Source organism: Marmota flaviventris, chromosome 13 (genome assembly GCF_047511675.1).
Source record: "Marmota flaviventris isolate mMarFla1 chromosome 13, mMarFla1.hap1, whole genome shotgun sequence".
Taxonomy (NCBI): domain Eukaryota; kingdom Metazoa; phylum Chordata; class Mammalia; order Rodentia; family Sciuridae; genus Marmota; species Marmota flaviventris.
Window position 1 is genome coordinate 97,985,973 of NC_092510.1, and position 18,542 is coordinate 98,004,514.

The 18,542-nt window shown below is 51.0% G+C and overlaps 3 protein-coding genes across 11 annotated transcripts in view; 1 reads left to right on the forward strand and 2 right to left on the reverse strand.

Annotated features, from left to right (window-relative positions):
- The first annotated feature begins 84 nt into the window (after positions 1-84).
- On the forward strand, positions 85-4,371 carry Endog (endonuclease G). Its single transcript, XM_027943209.3, has 3 exons — positions 85-1,803; positions 2,984-3,093; positions 4,015-4,371. Exons 1-3 carry the CDS (start codon positions 1,291-1,293, stop codon positions 4,295-4,297), a joined length of 906 nt encoding a protein of 301 aa, XP_027799010.2. The 5' UTR covers positions 85-1,290; the 3' UTR covers positions 4,298-4,371.
- Positions 3,803-10,305, reverse strand: Spout1 (SPOUT domain containing methyltransferase 1). Its single transcript, XM_027943198.2, has 12 exons — positions 10,252-10,305; positions 9,673-9,718; positions 9,283-9,411; positions 8,626-8,785; positions 8,215-8,304; positions 8,049-8,098; positions 7,700-7,830; positions 6,462-6,534; positions 6,248-6,346; positions 5,697-5,799; positions 5,381-5,528; positions 3,803-4,520 (listed from the first exon to the last, which is right to left on the reverse strand). The coding sequence occupies exons 1-12, from the start codon at positions 10,285-10,287 to the stop codon at positions 4,452-4,454; spliced, it is 1,134 nt and encodes a 377-aa protein (XP_027798999.1). The 5' UTR covers positions 10,288-10,305; the 3' UTR covers positions 3,803-4,451.
- A 6,496-nt stretch (positions 10,306-16,801) lies between these two features.
- Kyat1 (kynurenine aminotransferase 1) overlaps positions 16,802-18,542 on the reverse strand; it is a 31,168-nt gene continuing 29,427 nt past the window's right edge. For 6 of the 9 annotated variants that reach the window (XM_071601020.1, XM_071601019.1, XM_071601022.1 and 3 more), the window contains 4 exons: positions 18,342-18,528; positions 18,180-18,259; positions 17,367-17,453; positions 16,802-17,176 (listed from right to left, as the gene is read on the reverse strand). In XM_071601020.1, the coding sequence (XP_071457121.1) occupies positions 16,841-17,176; positions 17,367-17,453; positions 18,180-18,259; positions 18,342-18,528 (690 nt within the window). In that variant the 3' untranslated portion in view covers positions 16,802-16,840. Of the gene's footprint in view, positions 17,278-17,366; positions 17,454-18,179; positions 18,260-18,341; positions 18,529-18,542 lie in introns of all 9 variants that reach the window. The other 3 variants (XM_071601021.1, XM_071601023.1, XM_071601024.1) reach the window with 1 other exon arrangement.

An 18,542-nucleotide genomic window follows, 5' to 3' on the forward strand; every position in this document is an offset into this window, starting at 1 on the left:
ATCAGAAGTGACCCCTTCTCATGGCTAATCTATTTTCGGCCCAGAGTATGTTGAGCTCTGCTCTTTGTTAAGAACAGATAATAAAATTTTTCTCAGCGCCCTCCTAGCCCACTTGGCAGAACATCCCGTTTGCAGGCAAGTCTTCCCAAGGACAGCAGGCACCTCGTTTTCAAGCATGTCCGCTGTTACCTTATCTAAACCTTGAAGGAGCCTCTCCTTTACAAGTAGGCCCTCCCAAGGACAGCAGACACCTGGTTTTCAAGCATGTCTACTGTTACCTATCTATACCTTGACAGAATATCCCGTTTGCAGGCAGACTCCATCAAGGACAGTAATAGTAACAAAGTTACATCTGATTCTCTACACATAATTATTATTTTCTTGATTTATCGTGTTTGTGTATTGTTCTTCCCTCACCTTAGGTGGTGAGAAAGTTACTGTATGACTTTAAAATATTTAATGGCCTAAATTCTGTTCTAAGTACAAAAAAGAAAAAAAATACCCTTAACCAGTTCCTATTTTAACATTTGCCATCGCAGCCTCTATCATAAGCCCTACTGCGCTGAGCATGTGTTTCAACTCCTTGGGTTCTCAGCTTATTTCCCCAGCTCAGTCCTCTAAGTGGGTTGAAAGATGTGAACCCTTTTGAAGCTTTTCACACACACTATGAAAGCTGCCTTCTGGAATCTCTGTACCAAGTTTCCGTTCATCCAGCAGCTGGCCTCTGCTGCCTGCGTCCTTGCTCCTCACGCCAGGTAATAAGGAAATCGTTGGCAATCTAGAAGTCTTGGTTGTTTTGTGGTGTACTGATCAGGAGATTTCCGTCTCGGAGTCTGACAGACCTGGGGTCCTGTCCGGGTTCCGCCAACTCCCCTGGGGCAGTTGTGAGGATTAAATTAAGTGATAAAAACGCTTTACAGTCCCGCGTGAGCCTCAGGTGGCGCTGGCGCGGAGCGCCTCACACAGGCGCAGAGGGGAAGGTCCGAGGCGGTGGTGCAAGGGGTGAAGGCGGAGCCATACCTTGGGCCTGAGACTTAAAGGGCAAAGAAAGGGCGCCGGGCACTCACCTGGGGCCTGTCCCACTTCCTTTGGTTTTGAGTCCCAAGCCCTTGGAAGTGTTTGCCAGCGGAGGGAAAGGACATTCCACCCTCCACGACCCCCACCCTGCGTCAGCCCTGCTGTGGGCCCCGCGGTGCGACTATGCCCCTTTAAGAGCGCCGGGGGTGGGTAGGCCCCAGGTCGCGGCGTGCGCTCAGCCTGCGCCGCATCCCCTCGCGGAGCTGCTCGGCCATGGCGCTGCGGGTCGGCCTGACCCTGGCGCTGGGCGCGGGGCTGGGTGCGGCCGCCGAGCACTGGAGGCAGCGACGGGCAGACGCGCAGGCGACGCCGGGGCTGCTGGGGCGGCTGCCCGTGCTGCCCGTGGCTGCGGCGGCCGAGCTGCCTGCCGTGCCCGCTCTGCCCGGGGGACCAGCGGGCCGCGGGCCCGGCGAGCTGGCCAAGTACGGGCTGCCCGGCGTGGCGCAGCTCAAGACCCGAGAATCGTACGTGCTTTGCTACGACCCGCGCACCCGCGGCGCGCTCTGGGTGGTCGAGCAGCTGCGGCCCGAGCGACTCCGCGGCGACGGCGACCGCCGCTCGTGCGACTTCCGCGAGGATGACTCGGTGCATGCATATCATCGCGCTACCAATGCCGACTACCGCGGCAGCGGCTTCGACCGCGGCCACCTGGCTGCTGCCGCCAACCATCGATGGAGCCAGAAGGCCATGGACGACACCTTCTACCTGAGCAACGTCGCGCCCCAGGTAGCGCTCATGCCCTAGACCGGGCTGCGGAACGCGGGGCCAGCGTCTCACCTCCCTGAGCCTGAGGCTGTTTGCCCAATGCGCGCTCCAGGTCCTAAGCGTATAGAGCGCTCCGGGCGGGAGGGAGGAGCCCTGGGGCTCTGAGCATGGGCTGTGCCTTCAGACGTGGGCTTGAACTTAAAAAACTGAGCCCTGGGCACCTCCTTGTTCTTCAGTTTCTTTCTCTGTAAAATGGGGATGAGCCCGGGACGGTGGCGCATTCTTACAATTCCAGCAGCTGGGGAGGCTGAGGCAAGAGGATCGCCAGGGTCCAGCCTGGGCAACTTAGTGGAGACCTGCCTCAAAATAAAAAGCTGGGGTGTAGCTTAGTGACAGAGCTCAGGTTTCATTCCCAAAAAATAAGTTAAATAAAATGGGGATAAAGCTTCTGTTTACCTCCTTGCAGTAGTGATGAGTCAAAGCGCCCAGCACTGTTCATGGCCCACTGATCATTGGCTACACTGAGGGAACAGGCTCAGAAGGTTGGAGTAACTTCGTGGTCCACACAGCAGAAGGAGAATCCAGGCGGCAGTCTAGAGGAGCTGAGACTTCAGCCCTGTGTGCCTGTGAGCAGTTACCAGGAACACTACTAGCAAGTGGGCAGGCAGGCAGGCAGGGTGTCACTGCCACTCACTATATCCTAGACCAGCTGCTCTACCTCTGGCTGGGTTCCCAGCAGAGCCTGGCACCCAGGATGGAGACAGATGGGCTCTGCGTGAAACCCATGAACACAAGCCTCCCACCCAGCTTCTTTCCCATGCACAATCCTCTATCCATTTTTCCTAGACCTTGTCCTGTCATCTCACTGTCGTTGAGGGCACAGAATGGTGAAATGGAGGGCTCTCCTGAGACCCTGGAGAGCTCAAATGGCTCTCAGTGTCCTCAAAGGGGGAGAAGTTCTCCTTTCTTTGTGTAGCTCTTTGAGCTAGAAAATGATTTGTGAGAGTGGGGGTGCAGGAGGGATCCTTGTCAACCCTGCCCAGGCTCTGTCCACCTTGTAGCCACAGGACCTCTATTCCTTCCTTGAGCTTGTTTCCTCTGCCTGCATGCCCCCCACCCCACCCCTGGGCTCAGAGCAGCTCTGTGGCAGGGGGGAAAGGGTCCCAGGCATGATCCCACTCTGGTTCACTTCTTCCACCAGGTGCCCCACCTCAACCAGAATGCCTGGAACAACCTGGAGAAGTATAGCCGCAGCTTGGCCCGCACCTACCAAAACGTCTATGTCTGCACAGGGCCGCTCTTCCTGCCCAGGTGAGGTCCCAAAAGTCATCACTCATCTGTTTCTGCCTTAGGCCCTCATTCCTCCTCTGCAGCGAATCCTTTGGATGCCCTCCTTAGACCAGCTCTCTGTGGTCACAAGGCCCTGAACCTCCCCTTGCTGCTCTCCTGACACCTCCTGCCTCATGTCCTGCAGGGATGGAAGCCCTCACTGTTCTCGCACCAGGCTCTTGCTTTCTGTCTCTGCTCGGCTTGGAGTGACCCTTCCCTGCCCTCCAATCTGCCTGATCTGGGCTTTCACTCCAGTCCCTCTGCACCTCTGTCTCCCAGGGTAGAAGGGCTAAGCTCCTGTGGTCAGGCCCAGTGATGTTTCTGGTGCACCGAGGACAAGGCCAGGTGAGGCAGTAGGTCACAGCTAAGCAGTTGCCTCTCAAGTCCACAAACATGGGATGGAATCCAGGCCTTACATCTAGTCCCTAGTGCCATGGGTCAGTGACCTCAATGTCTTTCCTTATAAAATGGGATTACAACATGTGATCTCATTGTCATTGAGGGCACAGAATGGTGAAATGGAGGCAACACTGCTGAGAAGCCAGTCGCCCATCCAGTGTCCCCACACCTACATGTATCTTATGCTGGCACTGGGGTTTCCGCTGCCTTGGCCTTTGCCCTCTTGGTGCACTGCTACAAGACAGGCAGCCAGAATGTGTCCGTGCTAGTGAACTGAAGATGAGAGGACTGATTCTTTCAGCAGCATTTATTGCCACCCACTCCGCCTGACTCCTGTGGGTTCCAGCCTCAAGGAGGAGCCGGACAGGGCACAGAAGCCTCACAATGAGGGGGTGATCTGGTGGGGGGCAGAAGGTGGAGGTCAGACAAGGGAAGGCTTCCTGGAGGAAGCATCCTTGGGTCCATCCAGGGCCCTTGGTCATGTACACCTGGGTCTGCCCACAGGACGGAGGCTGATGGGAAGTCCTATGTAAAGTACCAGGTAATTGGCAAGAATCACGTGGCAGTGCCCACACACTTCTTCAAGGTGCTGATCCTGGAGTCAGCCGGTGGACAAATTGAGCTCCGCTCCTACGTGATGCCGAACGCACCCGTGGATGAGGCCATTCCCCTGGAGCGCTTCCTGGTACCCATTGAGAGCATTGAGCGGGCCTCAGGGCTGCTCTTTGTGCCAAACATCCTGGCACGAGCAGGAAACCTTAAGGCCATTACCGCTGGTAGCAAGTGAGGGCAGCAGCCTAGAGACTGGGGGCCTAGGCCTAGGGCCTGGATTGCATTAAAGAAGGTTATTTTTGGAGAGAAGTCTTGGCTGTGGCTGTCCTGATGGCCTGCAGCAGCCCCTCTCACGGCTGCTTCACCCATATCCGACACTCATGGGAACTTTAGGTGGTCTGAGTGCCTGCCTGGGTGAGGCTGGGCTGCAGGGCTGCCAGAGAGATGAGTATGGCTTCCTGGAAGAGAAGAGAATGCCAGACTGGGGCCGGGGAGGCAGGGGGGTGCCAGCTCCTACCTGACCACCCCAGGCCCCGCCCCATGAGCTGACTGCTCTTAGTGGGCCCTGGGAGGTTAAGGGCCAGCCAGGTTCATCCTGAGATCTGCCTTGTGGCAGGCAGCACGCCCTGCTCTTGTGTACTCTCTAAATTGGGCATGACAGTACTAATGCCAGCCTCCCTGGGCTGGGGAGGTGATGCTGTGAGCAGAGTTCTCCACCTTCCCTGAATGGGTGTCAGGGGTGGGGTCAGGTTTCTGCTGTGGGTATGGCTGGCAGGCTCAAGCACTTGGGCAGGGCGGGCCTCAGGGACAGGGAGACCAGGGCTGTCCATCTGTGAAGCTACCACCCCACTGAGACTGACAGGCAGTACAGCCTCTGTCACGAAGACAGCATTCTGTGCGAGAGGTGAGCGCACTGAGGCTTTCAGCTCTAATGGCACAATGCTTCCTAGTGGACAGGGATGCAGGTGACACCTGAAGGGACAGCAGCCATACCCATTGAGGTCACAGGAGAGGAGGTGGCAGAGCCGGAGCCACTGAGGAACACTAAGTATACAGTAATAGAAACAGAAGCCCACACAGGGATGCACAGGTTGCCTGGGTCCCCACTGGGAGCACAGGACTAACACTGGCACCCAGGATTCAGGACCCCTCCTGCACTGCACTCATCTCCCTGCCACAGTTTGTGTTAGTGAGGGGTGAGGAGTCCCTTTCCAGTGAAGGCATGTTGGCCAGGATGGGCTACGAGGCCAGCTGCTAACTACCTTGGACAGATCTGAGGCCCCAGCTGCTGGCTGGAGGTCAACACAGGTGGGCTCACCTCAGTGCGAATGGTGCGACTGCCCTGGTTAGGGCATGTGTTGACATACAGGTCGAAGAGAACACTGGGTTCGGTCACCTCCAGGTTGGGGTCAGCATCCACTCCAGCTTCTAGCCCTTGGAGGCCCCCAAACACTACCACTGCGTGCCTGTCACCCAGAGGGGGAATCAGTAACTATTCACCAAGGCCCCATGGAACACAGTCCCAGAGTACAGCAGGGGCCCAGCCTAGGCAGCTTGGCCCCACCAGGCAGGTACCTGCCTCTTTTTCTTCCCCTGGCCTCTGTCCCCTGTCCCCTGCCACAGGCAGCACCCACCTGAAGCTGGGCAGCTGGGCAGAGGCCACATCTGAGCCACGCTCTGACGTCCCAATGGTCAGGTCATACCCGTCCTGAAAGGGCGCCTCAGAAAACACAGCACCTGGGGGTGAGGCCAACTCAGTGGGAGTCTTGCTCTTGGCTGTGTGTTCATTACATTGAAGGGGTAGGGTGGAGCTGGGGCTCAGGTAAGGGGGCCCTCCACTACTCTTGAGAAGTCAGAACTGGGCACAGTGGAGACCAAGCCTGCAATTAGTTGGGGAAAAAACAAGGTGGGCAGGAAGCAGCTCTAAGAACATGGAGAACTTTGATCCTATTGTCCCTATCTGAGACATCATCAGTCAACTCTGATACTTTTCCTTAGAAGTCCTCAAGAACATTCTAGGCAGTGCATTCAAGGAGACCAAGCTAACAGAAAAGACAGTTGCCCAGGACACACTCAGCATGGTAGGGCAAGGACTGTGTTTTGACTTGTGGGTCAAGGAAGGCTCTCTGCCACCTCCCAGACAGAGGGCTGGCTGGACATTCAGAGAGAGAAACTCTGTCCTTACTGAGGCAGGAGGCTAGCCGGACTGTGTAGCCCCAGTAGAGACCGGCTTTGGTGCGAGGGTCCTGTGATGACACAACTGTTCCCCGGTAGGTCTTACATTCTGGAAGGGAAATAGAGAAGCTGTGACAATGAGCCAAGGGGAAGGGAGGTGGAGGGAAATTTGGAGACGTGGGGCTGGCTAGGCCACCATAAAAGTTAAGGAAGCTTCCAGATACCTGGGAGCTGCTTCTGGTTCAGTCTCACAGTCACTCGAAGTCCAGGCTCCAGGTTCTTGTCAATCTTCACCTCCTGGGGAGAGGCCAGAAGAAATGGATGCTGTTTCCCACCACAACCAGTAGGAGGCATTGCCCTCTGAGACCCTGCTGGGGGAACGGCAGGGCTGGTATGGGACCCAAGGGGTTCGGGTCAATTTACAATCCTCCTGCTTTGGAATGGGCTAGACCTGTTCATAGTACTATCACAAGATACTGGTCAGAAATGAAGGCTAGGGGCTTAGCACACACAGGGAGTTTTCCCCAATAGATGAAATCCCAGTTTTCCACATTTTGATCATTTTGCTAATTACTGGCTATAGTAATTTGAGCAGGTCACTTAGCCCCTGAACCTCAGTTTCCACATCTGTCAAACTGAAAACCCTTCCACAAACAACAGCTATTCTTAAACTTCTCAAGCTCTGGCATGAAGTAAATGGTTAAACGTTAGCTGTGATGAGTGACAATTATTTGTGTTCTGCCCCAATTTGGAATTTATCACCCTTGGTGGGCACTCTCTTATCATTCTGAGAGTTTCTCATGCTTTTCCCTTTTGTTTGTGTCATCCTGGTCTGCTTTTAGCCATTCGTGTCTGGTCTGTTCTTTTTTTTGGGGTGGGGGAATCCCACACACTTCATTGTTTCTGTCTCTGACTCCAGGGGACTTGAATGAACAGGAAGTAAATTAGTGTTCTTCTCCCAAGCTTGGCTCTGTGTCACACTGGAGTCTGAGTGGTTTTCAGTTTGTTATTACAGGGTTCTGATTTGTTTTTGTTTTTTTAAATATTTTTTTAGCTGTAGATGGACACAATACCTTATTTATCTTCATGTGGTGCTGAGGATCAAACACAATCCTCACCTCTGCTAGGCGAGCGCTCTACTACTGAGCCACAACCCCAGCCCCCTCTGACTTATTTTTGATCTGCTTTTAAAAAAACAGTAAAGCTGGGGTGCAGCTCAGTGGTAGGGCACATGTTTAGCAGGCTTGGGTCCAATCCTCAGCACCAAAAATAAATACGTAAAAAATAGTACATTTGCTCCTGCCTTATCTCTTAAGTCAAGTCTTGTTTTGGGCTCTTCCCTGGCCCAAATATGCATCAATGGGGCTTTATAGTCAGGTCACCCCACCTACATGCCCTGCCTACCCTCCATAGCTGGCGTGTGTCCCTGAAGTACATCACAGCTCACCCCCCGAGTTCTTACCTTCTTCATTCCACAGTTAACAAAAGAGCCATGGCCTGGTCGGGTGGGCCTGTCTACCACGATGCCTTCTCGGAACTCGGATTCCTCATCCTGGCGCATGTGGTGAGGGCTGTCCAAGGGGTTCAGGAGCCCTGGAGGGGGTGGCAGGAGGAGTCTGGGAAGTGCATGCAAGGATAAGGCCAGGACCCTGGTTTAAGTCGCAGCTCTGCCACAGACCTGCAGCTTGACATTAGGCATGACATTGCCCTCCTGGGCCTGCCTTCCCCTGAATACCTGGTAGGGGACTGGATGCTTTTCTCGTGTCTGAGGGGTGATCTATGGGAAGAGGGATCAGGCCTACCAGGCTTACCTGCAAACTGTAGATCCTGGTGCTTGGGGAAGAATGCCTTTCTCAGGTACCTAGTAAAGAATGCAGATCTCAGTAAGTTCCCAGGGGAAGCCACCTCCTAGCTCACCTGCATGTTGATCCCATACACCCCCCCACCCCACCCATGACCAAGGAAGTCACTGCTTACTGTGGACACTCCAGGTACTGCAGGATACGGGCCAGCTGTACACATGCCTGCCCCTTCTTGCCGACTCCCTTAAACTCTCCTTCCACAGTCCTGGAGAGAAAGACATGACTCAAAATCCAATTTCTGGCTTCGGATATATCTCAGTGATAGAGTATATGCCCTGAATTCAAAATCCAGCACAAAAACCAACCACACAAACAAAAGCAAACAACAGTCTCATTCTAGAGCTCCTCCCAACTAATGTGACCTCTGTGGTCATTGCCCATGCCTGGCCAGTGGACCCACTAAGGATTATACTGCAGCATTTTAGACTCTGGAAGAGTTGGGCAGGTGGAAAGAGTGAAGTCACAGCCAACCCTGGCAGCCCCTTCCTCCTCCCTGAGCTCCCAGGCCCTTGGGATGGCCTCTCACTTGGCATCGTGACCCTCCTCATCGAACACCACAATCTCATCCACACAGAAGATGGCACAGGCTCTGGCAATCTGGCCAGCCAAGTAGGTACGAAGCTCAGGTGACTGGGCATTGTCCAGGATAGAGCCTGGCAGGGCCACGCTCAGAGTGTAGGGCCGTCCTAGGCAGCAGAAGAGGGTGTTGTTAAGCATGCATTATTTATAATGGGAAGACAAAGAAACAACTTCATTGTGAAATAAAAATTAAATGAAAATGAAATTGAAGCATTCAGAAAGCTCAATAAGAAAGTAAAAACAACAACAACAATCATTAATACCATGAAATTTTAGTCTGGGGATGTAGTTCAGCATGTGTGAGGGCCTGGATTCCATCCCCAGCAGAAAGAAAAAGAAGAAAGAAGAAAAGCAAGGCAGGGAAGGAAGAAAATGTCAAGGTTCTGGAGGACAAAAGTTAAGAGACATGATGCTTGAAATCTACTTAAGTAGGAGGTTAGGACTCAGTAAAGAGTCCCTCCTCTTCTCTGGGCCTCAGTTTCTATCAGGACGTTTGGACCCAATGGTCACTTGAGACTCTTCCAGATATGACATTCTCTGCTCTGCCTGCAGGACATCTGCTGAAGCCATATCCTGTGCCCCTCCCCAGGACTCAGCCACACACCTTGGTTTTCCCTCTGGGCAGCTGCCTCCTCCTCCTCCTTCTGTCGCTTTGTCTGCTCCTCTTGTGCCCGTTGCTTCTCCAGTTTTTTTGTCAATTTCATGTCCTTCCACTTCTTTTTCTCCTCTTTCTCTGAATAAGAGAACATCCTGATTGGTGTGGGGAGAGAGTGACTTGGAGCAGTCAGAGGGATCATTACCTCTCATTAGGACAGCTTGAGTGCTGGGGTATTGCTGGGCAAGCAGCCAGAGCTGCAAGAGGTGCAAGACCCAGAGGGGATAAATTTGTGTCCTTCCCTGTGTCTGGCCAAGGCTGGCTGTGTTCTCCTGGAATGGCCAGGAGAACAGTCACTCTTTCCCACCCCAGGCCCAGCCAGGCCCAGCCGGTACTTACTCTGTTGCTTCCATTTTCGCCACTCCACCCTTTGGCCATGTTCACCCTGGAGCAGGAGTGGGAGGAGGATTAAGAGTGAGAGGCTGAATGGTCACATCTGCGAAGGGAGCACACATAGGGCTCCACAGCCAACCTGTCCCTCTACCACAGAAAACGCCTCAGGAGGGCAGGGACCCCCTGTACCCACAATGCCTGAGATCAGGCCATGATAAGCATTAAACTGTTGAATGAGTTCGGCTCAGGGGCAGGACCGGCCATAGCCGCCATGGGAATCAGAAGACAAGGCAAGAAAAGGCTCAGGGTGAGGGCGGGTTCCACCTCTGGAATGCAGCCCCCGCCGCAGAACCACAGGGACTCGTCGGCCTTGGCTGCCCGCCGAGTCCCAGCGCTGGCCTCGGCCCCGACTCCCACCTCCTAATCGCATCCGGGCGGGGGCACACGCGTCCCCCGGCATGCAACACCTTCCTCGAGAAGCAGGGAGCGGGAGGCGCTGGCGGGACCCGCCACCAGCCCCCACGTGGGGCGTTCTCACGCCCCGAGCGCCGGGGGCTGGCAGGACCCCCACCTACTAGTACCTACCGGGCCGCAGGGCCGCTTCCTCGCGCGCTCCGCCATGTTCCGCCGCGTGCCGTCGGCCACGCCCCTGCCAATCAGACCCATGCCTTCCGGCCACACCCCCGCCGAGCCGTCCAATCGGAGAACTAGTGGGGCGTGGCCGAGGTGCGTCCGCGAGGGGAGCGCTTGGGCACTGGTGGGCTCAGTGGTGGGGAGCGCGGCCTTCTGGGTCTTTCCCCAACCCCGGGTTGGATCGAGAGCCGCGTTCTTGAGTCGGCACCAGCCAGACCTCAGCGTCGTTTTATGCAAGGGAACTCTCAGGCCCAGAGCTGGAAATCACGTTAGAAACAATTTAATCCAGTTTTTTTTTTTTTTAAATACATTCACCTATGTATGTGTGTGTTTATGAATTTTATGTGGCGCTGAGGATTGAACCCAGCGCCTCACACGTACCAGGCAAGCGCTCTGCCACAACTCCAGCTCTTACTTTCATTTACTTTCTCTCTCTCCCTCTCTCCCGCAACCTCTCTCTTTAGTACCCAGGGAAATTACCACTGAGTTAAGTCTCCGGTTCTTTGTATTTTTAAATTTGAGGCAGGGTCTCATTAAGTTGCTTAGGACCTCACTAAATTGCTGAGTGCTGGCTTCGAACTTGCATCCTCCTGCCTCAGGCTCCTGAGCTGCTGAGATTACAGGCATGCGCCACCACCTGGCCAAAGCAGGTTTTTTTTTTTTTTTTTTTTTTTAAGTTGTAAAAAAATACAGTATTTTTATGTGGTGCCGGAGAATAGTACCCAGTGCCTCACACATGCGAGGCAGGTGCTTTACCATTGAGCTACAGCCCCAGCCCTAAAGCAGTTTTAATTTGAAAATTGAGGAGTTTGACACAGACCTCTTCTAAACCTGTATTTTTTTAAAATTGTTAACATCTTGCAGTGGTGTGCTACATTGTTATACTTGGTAAACAAAAATGATACATTGTTATCAACCAAGGTTCTGTAGTCTACACAAGAGTTCTCTCTTTGAGTGCATTTTATGTTTTTGTTGTTGTTTAGTTGTAGATGAAGACAATACGTTTATTTATTTATTTGTATATGGTACTGAGGATCGAACCCAGTGCCTCACAATGCTAGATAAGAACTCTACCACTGAGCTATGACTCCAGCCCCATTCTATGGGTTTTGACTGAAGCATAGGCATGTATCATTATTACAGTAGGAATTTGTCTCTATAGTTTTACCTTCCAGAATTTCATAGAGTTGAAATCATACAGTATGTAGCCTTTTCAGATTGGCTTCTTTCATTAAAGGCTATGAATTTAAGTTTCCTCCATTCTTTGTGTGACTTACTCATTACTTTTTATTGATAGATGCTATTTTATTGGATGGAAGTGCCACAGTTTATCTATTCAACTTTTCAATTTGCTTCCTTCTCTCACTCCCCCAAACTCCTTCTCCTCCTCTATTTTTTGGTACTGAAGATTGAACCCAGTGGGGCTTAACAACTTAACTACATCCCCAGCCCTTTTTATTTTTTGTTTTGAGACAAGGTCTTGCTAAATTGTGGAGGTTGGCTTCAAACTTGCCATCCTTCTGCTTCAGCCTCCTGAGTCTCTGGGATTACAGGCTTGCACCACCATGGCCAGCATGCACACACACGTGCCCCCCCCCACACACACACACACTGCTGGAAATGAATCTCAGGGCTGTGTGTGCTAGAGCAATGCTCTAACACTAATCTACACCTCCAGCTCTGCTTCCATTTATTGGCAATTATAAACCAAACTGCTTTAGATATTCACATGTGGGGTTTTGTATAAATGTGAGTTTTCAATTCATCCAGTTGTTGGGTCCAATGGTAAGACTGTGTTCAGCTTATGTACAGCTTTGTAAGAAACTGCTAAACTCTCTTCAAAGTGATTGGACCACTTTGCCAGCAATGAATGATACATTTAAAAGCAAATATTAAAGATAAGCCAGGGAGTTATGTGGCTCAACGGTAGAGCACTTGTCTGGTACGTGCAAGGCCCTGGGTTCAAACCTCAGCACCACATATAAATAAATAAAATCAAGGTATTGTGTCTAACTACAACTAAAAAATAAATATTAAAAAAGAAGATAAGCCACATGTAGTGGTATATGCTTGTAATTCCAGTAACTCAGGAGGCTGAGGCAAGAGGATCACGAGTTCAAGTCTAGCCTCAGCAATTTAACAAGACCCTGAGGCTAGGGATAGACCCTGGGTTTGATTCCTAGCACTGCAAAAATAGATAAACAAACAAATAAATAATAAAAAATAAATTTAGTATCAGCTGGCATTAAACTTTAAACTTCAATTCCAGTACACATGAATTGAAAATAACATGTAGCCCATTTACATGTACAAATTTGTTTTTATGTATCAGTAAATAAAAGAAATTTTAAGTCCATATACCAGATTCTTGAACATTTCAGACACCATAAAAAAACATTCTTGCATATTGACCATAATGATTATAAAGTTACTTCTTACTCAGTGTATGTTGATATTACAGGGACGTGTTTATTGCACCTTTTCTCTCCATACCCCTGAATGAAGGTGCACAGTCACGCTTATACAACTAAGACGAGATCTATACTCGAGCTGAGTGACTCAGCCTAAGGTTTGGAACCTCTAAAATGGTTATGGGCACATTCTTGGTTGATTTATGAGACATGGGGTCTTTGGTAAGGTGGTTCTAATCAAGAAATCCATGCATTTACCACCACCAAGGGCTTTGCCAATTTCAGGCTACTTGGTGTGCTGTGGTTAGGGGCTCCACCGCTGAGCCCTGGTGCTGGCATTTCATTTCATAGTAGTCCTCTGGACCAGTGATAGTACCACACTGTGACTTAGAAGGAAAAGGAGGGCAGTGACTTATGTTGTTCTGGCACCAAATAGGTCCCAATGACAGTTCTAGGCTGGGGATGTGACTCTGTGGTATAGCACTATGCCTAGCATGTGTGAGACCTGAGTTCCATTCCTAATACCATAAGAAAATATAAATAAATAACAATTCTTTTTTTAAAATTTTTTTTATTTGTAGTTGGACACAAAACCTTTCATTTATTTATTTATTTATTTTTATGTGGTGCTGAGGATCTAACCCAGCGCCTCGCACGTGCTAGGCGAGTGCTCTACCGCTGAGCCACAATCCCAGTCCCTAAATAAATAACAATTCTGACACTAAATTAGTATCCTACGATTCAATTTTTTTCTTTTTCTTTTTGGCACTAGGATGAACCCAGGGAAATTTACCACTGAGCTGTGTCCACTTTTTATTTTTTATTTTGAGACAGAGTCTTGCTAATTTGCTTAGGGCCTCACTAAGTTGCTGAGACTGGCTTTGAACTTTTGTTTCTCCTGCCTCAGCCTCCTGAGTCACTGGAATTACAGGCATGTGCCACTGTGCCCAGCAAATTCAATCCTGACAACTATCAAAGTTAGTGTAGAAGCCTCAGGTTAAGGGCTCGGGCCCATAGGACTGGCTCTGCTTCAGATGCTGGTCAACAGTGGGGTCTGCAGTTTGCCTGCACTTCTGCCTGGCTGGCTACAAACTTAGATATTTCCCACAATTCTCCCTCAGGTTCTATAATTTCTTAGAATGACTCACGGAACACAAGGAAGCTCTGTTTGATATTACAGCTGTAAAGGACACAGCTGAGGAAGAGCCAGATGTTAGAAGTACATGAGGCAAGGTATCAGGGGAGGGGGCACAGATAGCTCCTGTGCCCTCTCTAGCCACCCACCCACTCTCTAGAACAAGGAGGTGTTCACCCAACCAGAAGTTGCCTAAACCTCATGGCTTCAGGGTTTCTATGTGGGGTTGATAAACAATTTACAGGGCATTGTTTTGGACTAAGCTCCTGCAGGGGCCCCAACAGACCAGAATGGAGTCACTCATGCTTTGTGGCATGTGATAAAATCAAACTTTGAAAATGAACCACTTTTCCAGAACTCAGAAGTTCACATCAACCAGTGAGAAGGAGCTCAGTGTACCTGAGCCAGTGTGGTAAATGAGTCCCCTCCATTGCAGCCCTTTAAGGAAACGAACATTGAAGTGACCAGTTCTTATTTCTGCTTTCTTCAGTCTTTTACTGCCTATTAAGCCAATCCCTTCTGCTCAGCTGATCTGAGCACTCATCCTATTTTATAAAACTAGATATTACCTGATTCCAGAATCACTAATAAGTGCCAACGTTTTAGTCAGCTTTTTTGCTGCTGTGACTAAAAGACCTGACAAGAACGACTTTAGGGGTGGAAAAGTTCATTTGGGGCTCCTGCCTTCAGAGGTCTTAGTCCATAGACAGGTGGCTCCATTCCTCCGGGCTCAAGATGAGGCAGAACATCATGGTGGAAGAGTGGCTGAGGAAAGCAATTGGGAGCATAGCTCCAGGAAGCAGAGAGAAACTCCACTCAGCAGATACACATGTATACCCCAAGGCCATGGCCCCCAACATCCACCTCCTCCAGCCACACCCCTAATCCTCAATTACCACTCAGTTATTCTATCAGTGGATTCATTCACTGATTGGGTTAAGGCTGTCACAACCCAATCATTTTACCTCTGAATGTTCTTGCATTGTCTCATATGAGCTTTTAGGGGACACCTCATGTCTAAACCATAATAGCTAATAAGACCTTTACAGTAAGTTTGCTGTAAATTTCTCTTTTCACAGGTGTATTACCTGGGCATGACTGAGCACATCACTGGCCTTAGCCAGGTGTGGCCCCAAATCTGTCTGTCTATCTAGGAAAGACTGAAACTCATGGGCTCCCTCTGTCAACGCAGCCTGCCCCAGGACCACTGTCCAGATGGACTCAGGAGCTGCCACTGCTTTCCAGAAGGACCCATGTGGGATCAAATCCCACTTTGACTGTTGTGGGTCAAACTATATGTGCCTTGACCAGACAAACTCCATTTTACCCTGAGACTCCATTTCTTTTTGTCTTTTCTGTTGGTGCTGGGGATCGAACTCGGGCCTTGTGCGTGGTAGGCATGCACTCTACCAACTGAGCTAAATCCCCAGCCCCACTGAGATTTCATTTCATATAAGAAATGTTTCTTACACATGAGAAACATGTGTAACTCACCTCCTGCTAAGCACAACCTCTTTGGCAATGCACAGTGGCTGAAAAATGTTTCTTTTATTTTTATACAATGTATTATTAAAAAACGGTTTTGGGCTGGGGTTGTAGCAGTGGTAGAGTGCTTGCTTAGCATGTGCGAGGACCTGGGTTCAAGCCTCAGCACTACATAAAAATAAATAAAATAAAGATGTTGTTTCCAACTAAAAAATAAATATTAAAAAAAAGAAGGGTGGAGGTTGTGGCTCAGTGGTAGAGCATTTGCCTAGCATGTGTGAGGCATTGGGTTCAATCCTTGGCACCATATAAAAATAAAAACAAATAAAGGTATTGTGTCCATCTTCAACTAAAAAGAAAAAAGAAAAAAGAAATGCTTTTGCAAGGTGTTCTTTTTAAAAATATTTTTATTAGTTATTGATGGACCTTTATTTATTTGTTTATATGCGGTGCTGAGAATCAAACCCAGGGTCTCACACATACTAGACAAGCGCTCTACCACTGAGCTACAACTCCAGCCCCTCTCTCTCTTTTAATTTTTGTAATTGTAGATGGACAGAATACCTTTATTTTACTTGTTTATTTTTATATGGTGCTGAGGATGGAACCTCACACATGTAGGCAAGTGCTCTGCCACTGAGCTACAGCCCCAGCCCATAAGATGTTCTTTTTTTAGTTCCCATTTTTCTTGGGCAATGTACCCTGACTATACCCTGAACTGGGTCATTCTGACCCACTTCCTACGGTGCTATGGTTTTAACATACTTCACTTGTGGTTTTGGGCTATAAAAAGTGTGCTCTAACTCATGGTGGGGGTCAAAGGGTGCAGAGGCAACTTGCTTGCTGTCCTTTTGGCCCCTTGGTGAATAAAGTTCCATGCCCTGCTTCCAGACTGACCTGTGGTGCATTTCAAATGCACCACAACATGACCTTTTGGAGTCGGATGGCCCTGGGCATGTCACCTCCCTTTCCAACCCTTCCAACAGAGCTTTTCACATGCAGTGGAGACAACTGTCTCTGGGGGCTGTTTGGGGAGATGTGCTCATCTGGGTAGCTGGCAAATGGGGTTGCAGAGACCTCGGTCCCTGCTTCTCCTGTCTCATACAGGAGTTACAATGGCCTGCTGGCCCCCACTGCCCACACCAAAGTGTTCTCTGACCCCTGTGAGAAGGTCCGTGTCTTTCCTGTCAGAAGCCCCTGTGCACTACGCACCCACACAGCCCCCAGCCCAGCCAGCCAGCACCATCAGAAGGTGAGGGGTGTGGAGGGCAGCCCAGGGGCCTGGATTTCTCAGGAATGAGCCCTGTGACTTCAGACAAGTCCCAACGCCCCACTCTTTTCTGGGCCTTCGTTTTACTCCACAGAAACTTTGTATAAAGGAAAAGGGTGAGCTGGAGTTCTCTGAGATTCTTCCTGTTCTGACGAAGCCTGGCTCAGGGGTTGATACCAGGGTCTGAAGCAGACAGAAGCGAAGTTTTCAAACTTCAAACTTTATTATGGGCAAAAGGACTCAAGCCTGGAGCTGACTTCCCGGAGACAGGCTGAGATGAGGCACGGTGAGTGCAGGGCTGGGGACCCTGCTGGGACTCCAGGCTTCAAACTCTGCCCTGTTCAGCCCCAGCCAAGTCTGGGGAGAACAGAAGAGACTGACAACCTGAAAACCAACTAGGGATGGAGAAGGAGAGGCCCAGGTCAGGCCTCTCTGGCCTCTGAGCCAGGACACAGGCTGTGGGAGGGGACTGCTGAGGCCCCAAGACCAAGCAGGGGCTCTTCCTTGGGAACACTCTGCATCATAGAGCAGTCCCATGCTCCATGAAGTGGAGAGACCTGGAACAGGGACAGAGAGCTATGGGACAGTGTGGTGCAGGGCGCGGGACAGCCTCAGGGCCCGAGCTCAGCTTTCCATTTCTGCAGCTTCTTGTCCATGGCTTGGAGTGTGGCTTCATCCTGCATTGACACACACTGGTCCTCCCTCCTGCCCGCACCTCGCAGCCTGCAGAAGCGCAGGCACTAGACACACCCCAGCCCACCCTTACCTTCACAAAACAGAAGCGGATGTAGTGGTCAAAGTCCTTCTGATGTGGCACGCTGTAGAAGATGGAGACCGGGATGGCCACCAGGCCCTGGGGAGGAGGAAGCCCACGTGTCCACTCAGCCCTGTGGTCCGGCAGCCCCGGATTAGGAGACAAGGAGTTTTCCAGGAGGGACTGCAGGACAGTCAGCCCAGCGCATCGCCTTGGAGGCTGAGTCAGCTCAGACCTGGGACCCCGGGCATCATGCCAGGTCCCCGCTTGGGCAGTGAGGGAGGTGGCACCAAGAGGCTAGACCATGCAGCAGCCAGCAGAGCCAGAGAAGAAAGAAGGCTGAGGACGCATTCCCAGCTGGGTGGGACTCGGAGGCCTGGGCCACCTCCCTACTGCACAGATGGACCACTAAGACCCAGAGAGGGGTGGGCATTCCTGCCAGCCAGCATGCCATTTTGGAGCACATTAGAAATATGTTCCCTTTTTTTTTCTTTTTTTCTACTAGGAACTGAACCCAGAGGTGCTTCACCACTGAACGAGCCCTTTTTATTTTTTACCTTGAGACAGGGTCTTGCTAAGTTACTTAGGGCTTTGTTAAGATGCGGAGGTTGGCCTTGAATTAGTGTTCCTCCTGCTTTAGTCTCCCAAATCCCTGGGATTTCAGGTGTGTGCCACCATGCCTGGCCATTCCCTCTTTCTTGAAGTGGTTTTAACCCTGCACCCGGCCCATGGCAGGGGCAGACGGGTATCCCTTAGCTGGGCGTACTTGAGCAGTGCACCCCATGTGAATTCATACCTAGTGACCTTGTCAGAGGCCCAGCCCACCTTGTTTTTGATCATCCACTTGACAAAGCGTCTGTCATATGGCTCCTCTGCGGCACCAGGCAAGTCAGGCATCTTGCTTTCTGGGGGACAGAGGCCAGGCTGAGCCCTGGGAAGGCACCATTCCCCAGACCCTGCCAGCAGACACTGGCCAGTCCCACTCACTAAAGTCTGAGATGTCTGCGATGAGGAAGTAGCTTCCCTGGGACAAGACGGGCTTCAGGCCCACAGACTGCAGGCTGTGTGTCATGTGGTCACGGTTTCGCTGCATGGCCTTTGGCAACTGCACAAAGTAGCTGCTGGGTTGGCCCATGTGGAGCTGCTCCCGCTCAAAGCTCTTGGCTACTGCAACCTGCGCAGGGCAAA